The sequence below is a fragment of the Colobus angolensis genome, unplaced genomic scaffold, assembly GCF_000951035.1.
Source record: "Colobus angolensis palliatus isolate OR3802 unplaced genomic scaffold, Cang.pa_1.0 Scaffold36, whole genome shotgun sequence".
NCBI lineage: Eukaryota > Metazoa > Chordata > Mammalia > Primates > Cercopithecidae > Colobus > Colobus angolensis.
In genome coordinates, this window is record NW_012116932.1 from 6,308,522 (window position 1) to 6,319,593 (window position 11,072).

General features: G+C 45.0%; 1 protein-coding gene across 1 annotated transcript in view; it reads right to left on the reverse strand.

Moving 5' to 3' along the window:
* ITGA9 (integrin, alpha 9) overlaps positions 1 to 11,072 on the reverse strand; it is a 372,615-nt gene that overhangs the window by 348,454 nt on the left and 13,089 nt on the right. Inside the window, exon 3 of the mRNA XM_011953420.1 lies at positions 8,001 to 8,124. Within this exon, the coding sequence (XP_011808810.1) occupies positions 8,001 to 8,124 (124 nt within the window). The remainder of the gene's footprint in view (positions 1 to 8,000; positions 8,125 to 11,072) is intronic.

An 11,072-nucleotide genomic window follows, 5' to 3' on the forward strand; every position in this document is an offset into this window, starting at 1 on the left:
AAATTTACAAGAAAAAAACAAACAACCCCATCAAAAAGTGGGCAAAGGATATGAACAGACATTTCTCAAAAGAAGACACTCATACAGCCAACAGAAACATGAAAAAATGCTCATCATCACTGGCCATCAGAGAAATGCAAATTAAAACCACAATGAGATACCATCGCACACCAATTAGATTGGCAATCATTAAAAAGTCAGGAAACAACAGGTGCTGGAGAGGATATGAAGAAATAGGAATACTTTTACACTGTTGGTAGGATTGCAAACTAGTTCAACCATTGTTGAAAACAGTATGGCGATTCCTCAAGGATCTAGAACTAGATATACCATATGACCCAGCCATCCCACTACTGGGTATATACCCAAAGGATTATAAATCATGCTACTACAAAGACACATGCACACGTATGTTTATTGCAGCACTATTCACAATAACAAAGACTTGGAATCAACCCAAATGTCCATCAGTGACAGACTGGATTAAGAAAATGTGGCACATATACACCATGGAATATTATGCAGCCATAAAAAAGGATGAGTTTGCATCCTTTGTAGGGACATGGATGCAGCTGGAAACCATCATTCTTAGCAAACTATCACAAGAACAGAAAACCAAACACTGCATGTTCTCACTCATAGGTGGGAACTGAACAATGACATCACTTGTACTCGGGAAGGGGAACATCACACATCGGGGCCTATCATGGGGAGGGGGGAGGGGGGAGGGATTGCATTGGGGAGTTATACATGATATAAATGATGAATTGATGGGGGCTGACGAGTTGATGGGTGCAGCACACCAACATGGCACAAGTATACATATGTAACAAACCTGCACGTTATGCACATGTACCCTAGAACTTAAAGTATAATAAAAAAAAAAATACAGGCACATAATAATGTATATATAGACATTCAACTTACTATGCATTGTGTCATGCTCTACTCTCAGAAAAAAAAAAGTGACCATGAACATGGGACAGTCACATTTCAGTGAGAAACCCAGCTCAGAACTGAGCAGAATTCAATTTTGGGACCTAAGCTAAAAGACTCATGAAATAGGGAGCCGCGGTGGCTCAGGCCTATTGTCCTGGCGCATAAGGAGGCAAGGCTAGACGTTGGAGGTGAGCCTGAGCAACATAGAAACCTCTCATCTATATAACCAAAAAAAAAAAAAAAAAGACTCATGAAATAATTGGCACCAAAGCACAGACAGTCAAACTCCTGCGCAGATACCCAAACCAAATGTTTCCAGTAAGCAGCCACTCCAGACTAGAGCAGACTGGTCTCCTGGCTACATTTTATCAGTCTGAGGGCCCACGTCTGCCCTCTGTACCTGCTGGGACTTGTCTACAGAGTGTATCTATAATTGCAAAACTGAAACATAGCTTAACAAGTCTATAGTATAGTGTCCAAAAAATTCATAAAATTATGTTATTGAAAAAAAATTTTTTTTTTCTGTGATAGGCCACAGCACCCAGTAATCACCAAGAAAACCAGGATCCCAACAGAACAGGCAGCTACAAAGAAACCTACAACACACTTAAAAGCTGTCAACCCCCTCCTCTGACTAATAAGCCTGTGCCCTTCATCAAGCTCCCTGGGCCTCAGTTTTCTCATCTGTATAACAAGGGTAAGAGTACTTATTCAAGAATGATGTGATTACTCAGTAAGATCATAAATGTTAAGTACCTAGCACAACCCCTGGCACCAGGTAGGTGCTCAATAAATATTAGGTGAATCTGAATCTGTGAATTTTTCTGAGAGGAACAAAAGATGCAGTTTAAGTAGTCGATAATTCCATGTAATACATGGAAACACGTTTGAAGTACAGGAGATAGGTTTGCCCAAGATTAAAATTCTTGGCTCCAAGAAAAGCTGGAAAGCCCCAGAGAGCCGCTGTTGGAGACCTCTGGCCTCCTCCTTACAGCCCAGGCTGTCCTCTGGGGCCGCCCTCCCTTTCTCCCCCTCAGAGTCCCTCTCTGTTTAACTGGCCATAATGTAGAACTATATCCTCTTTTCTTTAATTTGCTGTATTTATTTAATATGATAATGTTTATTAAAGCTCATTGGAAACCATAAAATCCTATGTAAATGTAGAGGTCTTTATTTAATAAAAATTTATGAGGTCTGTTCTTGAATTTTTAAATGGATCAACTTAGCCTTTTATGAGTCTCTCCAAAACAAAAACAAAACAAAAATACAACACAACAAAACCCCAACTCCTTTGCATTTGTAAATGGATCTTCATTGATTTTTATCCCTGTAGAGACCACTTTTAACATTAAAGGGGAAAAAAATCTTCACCTTTGAATGGGTAATCTATTTCCTTCCCTGGAAATGATCACTGTCCTGAGAAATGCAAACACACACTAGGAATAAAAGCCAGTCATTCCCTGATAATAGAGTGGTACAGAAATCTTTGGAATTGACAGGAAGTTTTTCAGTCACAATTTTAAAGCACGGTAAAATTCAGACTCGAACAATTCCAAATTTAAGAACATTTAAACGTGGCATGAGTTAAACTTTGAGGTCATCTACAAAAAGAGGTAAGGAATGCTTACCAACCAAATTGTCCCAATATGATCTTCAACAGTATTTGAGAAATTATAATCTTGCCAAGGGCTCTTAAAATCATTTTAGGAATATCCAGTTTTCTACCCTTCATTGTCTAGTCACTGAAACAGGGTATGTTAGACACCTTCCGAGAATATTGAAGAATATTATTATGGTGCTTGAAAATTAATTAGAAAATTCACATTTTCTAATTGAAGACAATGAGCAGCATTCACTCTCGACTGAGCAGTGTGTTAGGCACTTCATATCTCATATACTTCTTAAGTAGATCTTAATCTCCCCATTTTATAAATGAGGGCACCAAGCTCATGGAGCTTGCCTAAGGTCACCAAGTCAGAAAGTAAGAGCATATAGGTTTAATCATAGCAATAAGTGAGTAGTAAAGCCAGATTCCACAATTTAGGTCTAATATATGATGGCATCATAATTACCTCTTGCATTTCTTTATCAGAGTTTAGTCTTGAACACGCTTTGTCAATGTGCCAAGCTGCTACCAAGTTACTCCACAGTCACTTTTTCTGTCACAATAAAAAGACAACTTGTTTGCAGCCTCACTCCTGCTAAGTTCTGACTTCTTGCCTCAGTGGTCTCAAGGGCAAAGGATAAAAGAAATCTCTGTACTTGATTTTATCACATGCATTGACTTAACATTTTGGAGTCCTAAAATATCACAGCTTGGTTAACAGCAACTAATGTTTTATAGTGCTTGCCCTTTAATTTACAAGTAGTTTCCCCCATATATCGTCCCACCAAAGCTCTCATTTTCTCACACATTCTGATAAAACCAAAGAACATATGCTAGTAATGATGTTCTCACATCAGACAAACACAAACTAAACCGACTGAAGGATATGCTCCATGAGTTTATGTCCCAAATTCATTTTTATTTCCCATTTCTTCTGTATTTCCTGGTTCCAACAGGATATTCTGGTAGCTTCTCCCATCCAACCAGAAACAGGAAGCACCTGAGAAGCCATGTCCTAGTGCCAAACCAGAGACCATTTTTTTTAAGAATTCAAAAGCTTGAGACATTTTGGAAAGATCTCCACATATTTAGAGTCTCTGCAACCAAACCGACCTTCCAGTGTTGTAAAGGGAGCACAGCTGGCCCATATGGAGACTTACAATGAGGCCACAGTTATAGAACAATGGGTGGTCTTGCTGAGCACTTTCACCCGAGTTTTATTGGGAGCTCCTCACCATAACCCAAAGACAAAAATGCAGTGGAGGCATCACAGCATCGACTCCCACCAAGAGGCCAACTGACAGGCCTGAGGCCACAGAGGCAGAAGTGTGGCAGAGCCGACCTCAACCTACAGCCCCTCCCACGGTCTTTCCACCATCCCACAAGAAGTGGGTTTAGAGGCAGCTGTCCCCCTCCTCCCTTGCCCTGTGCCCACCACCGTGACCAGTCTCGAATTCCCACCATCCCTCTCTTCCATAGTCTCAACAGCCTGCAGACTTTAAGTGGGTTTCAGTTTTGCCAATTGTAAAATGAAATAATGCCACCTTGTACTTGGATGCAGCTCAAAGCCTTGGGGACAGGCTCCAGCAGGACACACGCTGGCAGGAAATTCTCTCTCCACATGGCCTTCCCACTTTTAAAACACCACGTCCCCTCTCTGTTTTCCCCTGTAGATGGGAAGCTTCTTGATAGCTGGAACTGTGTCACTTGGGTTTTGTCTATCTGGCAACTAACAAGTACTTAAGATTAAGTGAACTCTATTCCCGCTACACAAGTCAATCAGCCTATGATGATTAGCAAACACTTGCTCAGAATATAGTATGTTGTACATGGCATATTAGTATATATATGCTTAGCATACATTAGCAAGTATATGCCAGTGTTCTAAGGACTTAGAAGCATTAACTCAGTCCTCTTCATAGACCCTTGAGGTTGGTTACGCACAGAGAACTTAAATAACCCATCTGAGATTACACTGTTAAGAGGAAGTGGCAGAGCCAGGACTTGAACTCTGGCAGTCTGGGTCCAGAATCTGTGCCTTGGCCACCAAGCTACTTTGCCTCTCCATTGTGTGGCATGTGAATAACAGATTAGAAAGAAAAACTCAGGCCATCACCTCTCTGGACCTCATGAAAGACTGCTCTAGGTGGTATCTGAAAGGTCCTGTCAAACTCTTAAAACTCTCCCATTGTCTTTAACCACAATGTGACCCCCAACCTGGAACAGAGAACTTACATCACTGAGTTTTTCCACATTGAGGAAATAAGGGTGGCCTTAAAAGCCAAAGTAGGTCTAGTTTAAACCACAAAACAGGGAGGTGGAGATGCCTAAAGCCAACAGAGCACATACAAGAGCCCTCTCACTATACCCAGCATCCTCCCAGCCACCTGTCCAGTCCAGTCTTCTAGAAAAAAACTCAGCATCTTCTACCCCTCTCCTCTTACAGGGCTAAGAACTATAGAAACTTTCAGTTTAGTCCCCCATTTTTCTAAGGGGCTGCTCTTACACCCCAATACTCCACATGTCAGACCCATCCATCCCTTATTTTCCACCCTAAGCCAATGAATGGGTTAGCATATAAAAGCGCATGTGCGCCCATGGGAAGGAAGACTGGGCAGGGGCATAATCATTTTGCTAATTTCTTCACTAGTTCCATTTAACCATCATTAAGTCCATTGTATTTTTGGGATAGTTCAGTCACCCTTTCTTGTTTCGTGAGGGTTGTCGACTGGCTTTTACTTCTCATTTAAATTAGAAACCCTAAAAAACAAACTAACAGAAATCACCATTAATTACCAGGACACAAAATGGTTTGCTGAGTCAGACAGATGCCAGCTTCAAAATGCTGCTCCACCATTTACTGTTTGAGTGACCTGGGACAATTCACATACACTCTGAGTCTCTGCTTACACCTCTGTCACAGGAGAATGGCAACACAGAAGCTGGCCTTTGGGTATCCCACCTGTCTCCCCCCAGCTCCTACCACCGTTCCTGTGATGTGGCCTGACTGTCACCTGCCAGCACCCACACCTCTGTCCTGGAGGCTTTCCCAGCCCACACACAGGACAGGATGCCAGGTGGAGGCAGCCCCTTCCCCTCGGCCCTCAGGAAGGAGGACTCTAGGTGTGTACTCCACACTGGCCACGGCACCCACCCCAGAGACTGCACCCACTCGCCCAGGTAACGGCTGAGGAGCACATCTTCGATGGGCTGCCTTCCTTTCCCATTCTTACTTCCTCCTGCCTCACTGATGTCTTCTAGAACAATTTCCAAAATAAAATACCCGTCATTAGACCCAAGAAAAAAAGAAAAAAACATTTTTCACAGCTTCTGGGAAGATTAGATGAGAGAATGTGTAAAGACCTCACATCAACACTGGCCTACTGATGATCCACAGTTACTTAATAGAAAGTAATGCAGAAGTGTGAGCCACATGGACCTGCGTACACACGGACATTGAGTTCCACCTCCCTCTTTGGAGGGCTGTCCTTGTGCTTGTGGTGTATACAGAGGAATCATCGGGGACAGCCATGTGTCCCTGTCACAGCATGTCATCTTCTGGGAAAACCAAAGTACTGGTCCTATGCATAACTAGTGTGGTTCAACAATCACTGCCTCCGTCACCCTGCTGAGCCCCTTGCCCCTTCCCAGCCTGAAGAGCTGCCCCACTGGTTGTTCCAGAGGCTTTTCCTTTTTCTTCCTTGGGAAAAAGGAGGAGTAAACTGGGGCAATGGAAACCCAGGCTTGACACATGCTTTGTGTTTCTGAAACCAACGATTCCTCCACTCTTGATTGATTATATCATCCTCTATTTTTATTTATTTATTTATTTTTTATTTTTTTTTTTTTGAGACGGAGTCTCCCTCTGTCGCCCAGGCTGGAGTGCAGTGGCCAGATCTCAGCTCACTGCAAGCTCCACCTCCCGGGTTCACGCCATTCTCCTGCCTCAGCCTCCCGAGTAGCTGGGACCACAGGCGCCCGCCACCTCGCCCGGCTAGTTTTTTTTTTGTATTTTTTAGTAGAGATGGGATTTCACTGTGTTAGCCAGGATGGTCTCGATCTCCTGACCTCGTGATCCTCCCCTCTCGGCCTCCCAAAGTGCTGGGATTACAGGCTTGAGCCACCGCGCCCGGCCTCATCCTCTATTTTTAAAATAAAGTTTGTTTTTCTTCTGTTTGGGACAATACAGATATAAACACGGCCAGAGTTTCATTCCCCTACACGGCCCAGTCAGAGCTGATCAAATGCTGATACAGAGGAGAAAGAAAAAACAAAGGAAGGCTCACTCTATAGGGAGAGGGTTTGTGCCTCCCGCAGAGACCTTGCTGGCTTTTCTGTGGGGGACGTTTCCCAGAGCACCCTACCTGGGTCACCTGAGTCCCCAGAAGGGTCCCAGTGTCCATATAGTGTTTCTCATGAATCCTTTTTAGTGTCCACAAAATTTGAAACCTAGGAAAACCCAGGGAGGCCCAAAGACAATGTGGACACAAGCCAGTGAGACTTCTGTCCAAATAAAGTAGGAGGGGAATTAAGAAATAAATAGTCCAGAACTTAGAGAAGGAGCAGGTTCCAGCTTACCCAAAATTAGGCTGAGAAAACTGGAAACTACAAGCTATCAAACTGAAGAAAACAACAGCGTTTTCTGAATGCTTAAAGCTCAGATTCGACAGGGCTAAATAGTGACTGACTCAATCACTATTAGGGATTGTCCTTGATGCCCAGGCATTTGAAGGTTCTAAGTCTGAAAGGATACATTTTCCTTCCAAGTGCACCTTGGCAAGGAGCTCTTAAAACCGCATTCAGGATGCGCCCAATTCTCCAGCATCTGCCCGGGCTGCAGGACCACATGGGAAGGAAAGTCAGACCTCGAATGTTATGAAATGCTGAGAGTTCAGAGTGTCAGGTTTCTGTCCAGCTGTTGCTTCATGAATCCTGGGTCTCCTCTCCCCACCACCTCAGGACATCTGTCCACAGTGCAGCCAGGAGCTGTGTGGGAGCCTAATGACTGACTGGGAGCTGCCTGGGGCTGTAGAGATCATCTGGGCCAACCACTGAATATTCAGACAGGGAAACTGAGGTCCAGAGAGAGAAGGTAAGTTTCCCAAGGCAACACAGCACCTGGCATTACCAGAAAGCCAAGGCAGCTGTTAGGTCACTTGGCTAAGGCTTGGTGCATTTCGGTCCCTGAGACTTCATGAAGCTTAGTAAGGACTGTGGGCTCTGCGGCCGAGTCAGGTAGGGGTTGGAAAGGCCTGGGACTGCTGCCCCCTTTATACCTGCCTCTTCTCTGGGCAGGGCCTTAGGGACCAAGAGACCATCTGGGGCAAAGAGTACTGCCCTATCACGAGCATGTGGAAAGCTGGGGAAATGTTCAGTTGGTGGTACGCAGAAGTGGGGAGGTGGGCTTAGGGCATGAGGTGGATAGGGGGATGAGGAAAAATCAATCCATGCTCACCTTCATAGCAAGGGATCAGCGTCCTGCCTTTGGCCTGGAGGTTGGAAGGGATGATGTAGCAGAAACCATGGGGTAGGATGTGGTCAGCTTCATAGTAGATGTTCTTCCAGCGATGAGCACAGGCCTAAAGGGATACAGAGCATTTGAGAGCAGGAAAGTTGGCCCCAAAAGATCACAAAGCAGACTCCTGTCAATGCCAGGTGTTTCTTTCTGTGGGAGAAGAGAGGAGCAGAGGGGCCAGAAAGCCACACCTTCATAACAGGCACTGCTCTGGGTATCAGAAAACTGTATGAACAGGAACAAGCCCCTGGGAGTCCACTAGGAGATAGGAGATAAATATATCAACAAATGAGGATTGTAGCTAGTCCTGAGCATTGGGAAGGAAAGAAACAGGGTTATAGAATAGAGAATCTGGGAGTGGGAAGGACAGTTTCCACTGGAGGTCGGGAAGGCCTGAAGCCTGAGGAAGAGCTAACCACAGTGAGCACATGGGAAGAGGGTTCTGGGAGGATTCAAAGGATAGCAGAATGCAAAGGATACATCGTCAGAAAGGCTCAGAGGCTCAAGAGAAAGGAAGGGTGGTCTGGAGTGACTGTGGTGGGAGGAAGATAAGGTCAAAGAAGGGGCCAAGGTGGGACCACGGGGGTCATGGGAATGGCTGTGACTTCAGCAGATCTGCAATGGGAAGTGGTGGAGAGTCTTACACAGGTGAGAAGCATGATCCAAGTGACAGTTTGGAAAGAACATTTGGCTGCCGGGTGGAGACTGCAGGAGGGCAAAAGTGCAAACGAACACCAAGTGAGAGATGATGCAGGTCTGGAGCAGTGGAGATGGGTGAAGCTGGTGGCTTCCGAGCTGACAGGCCCAAGGAAGTGAGCTGATGTGGAGACAGCAGGGAAGGGAGGAATGGCTGATATTCAAGCATGTTCCTACCCACAGAAACACTTCAGCATGCAGCTCATTCGCTAGAAGTAAATGTGTGTGGAGAGTTGTTTTTCTGATGGAAACTTACATACAGCAAAATGCACAAATGAGCTTTGACAAATGTGCACACTCATGTCACCAAGGCCCTAGCAAGACAGAACATTTCCATCTCACCAGAAAATTCCCTCATGCCAGGGAGTGGCCGGTTTTCCCAGGCAGGTCAAGGAAGGCCTCTCTGAGGAGAAAGCTGAAGGAAGGTTCACGGCCAGGGGTCTTGGGGTGGGTGAGAGCTCTGCATGTTGGGGAAGAGGATGGACAGATGCATTGGCCAGCTTTCCAGAGGCGCCTCTGAAAACTAGGGTCGAAACTATGCAAGATGCCATGAGGCAGGGCAGCTCTGCTAACAGACACGGGAGCAGTGCCAGGAGGTGGGATGCAGGACTGGATCGTCCTTCTGCCACACCAAACATGCCCCTACCTGCTGCTTGGACATGACAGTGGCCCCAGTTCACGTGCATGTCTCTATACATCCAGATGTCACCGCAGCGCTGATGAAGAGCCGACCTGCTTACTCAGAGGCACACACTCTACCCTGCCCAGCCCGGTCCACTTCTCCTGGGCATTCACTACCTACTTCTAATCTCAGTTCACTTCACCCTGGCCAGTGAATGCATTTTCTTAAAATATTGCTTTTGAGGTAAATGTCCCTGTCTGACAGCTTTGAAGAGAGTAGTGGTTCACCCAGCATGGAGGCTGAGATCTGAGAACAGACAGACTGCCTGCTCAAGTGGGTCCCTGACCCCTGAGTAGCCTACCTGGGAGACATCCCCCACTAGGTGCAGACTGACACCTCACACTTTGCATGGCTGGGTACACCTCTGAGACAAAGCTTCCAGAGCAAGAATCAGACAGGAACACTCGATGTTCAGCAATATTCTATCTTCTGCAGCCTCCGCTGCTGATACCCAGGCAAACAGGGTCTGGAGTAGACCTCAGGCAAACTCCAACAGACCTGCAGCTGAGGGTCCTGACTGTTAGAAGGAAAACTAACAAACAGAAAGGACACCCACAGCAAAACCCCATCAGTACGTCACCATCATTAAAGACCAAAGGCAGATAAAACCACAAAGATGGGGAAAAAGCAGTGCAGAAAAGCTGGAAATTCAAAAAATCAGAGCACATCTCCCCCTCCAAAGGAATGCAGCTCATCACCAGCAATGGAACAAAGCTGGACAGAGAATGACTTTGACGAGTTAAGAAGGCTTCAGTCAATCAAACTTCTCAGAGCTAAAGGAGGAACTACGTACCCAGCGCAAAGAAACTAAAAACCTTGAAAAAAGAATGGATGAATGGATAACTAGAATAACCAATGCAGAGAAGTCCATAAACGAACTGACAGACATGAAAACCATGACACGAGAACTACGTGACAAATGCACAAGCTTCAGTAACTGACTCAATCATCTGGAATAAAGAGTATCAGCAATTGAAGATCAAATGAATGAAATGAAGTAAGAAGAGAAGTTTAGAGAAAAAAGAGTAAAAAGAAATGAACAAAGCCTCCAAGAAATATGAGATTATGTGAAAAGACCAAATCTACGTCTGATCGGTGTGCCTGAAAGTGATGGGAGAATGGAACCAAGTTGGAAAACACTCTGCAGGATATTATCTAGGAGAACTTCCCCAACCTAGCAAGGCAGGCCAACATTCAAATTCAGGAAATGCAAAGAACGCCACAAAGATACTCTGTGAGAAGAGCAACTCCAAGACACATAATTGTCAGACTCACCAAAGTTGAAATGAGGAAAAAATGTTAACGGCAGCCAGAGAGAAAGGTTGGGTTACCCACAAAGGGAAGCCCATCAGACTAACAGCAGATCTCTCAGCAGAAACTCTACAAGCCAGATGAGAGTGGGGGCCAATGGTCAACATTCTTAAAGAAAAGAATTTTCAACCCAGAATTTCATATCCAGCCAAACTAAGTTTAATAAGTGAAGGAGAAACAAAATCCTTTACAGACAAGCAAATGCTTAGAGATTTTGTTACCACCAGGCCTGCCCTACAAGAGATCCTGAAGGAAGCACTAAACATGGAAAGGAACAACTGGTACTAGCCATTGCAAAAACATGCCAAAATGTAAAGACCATC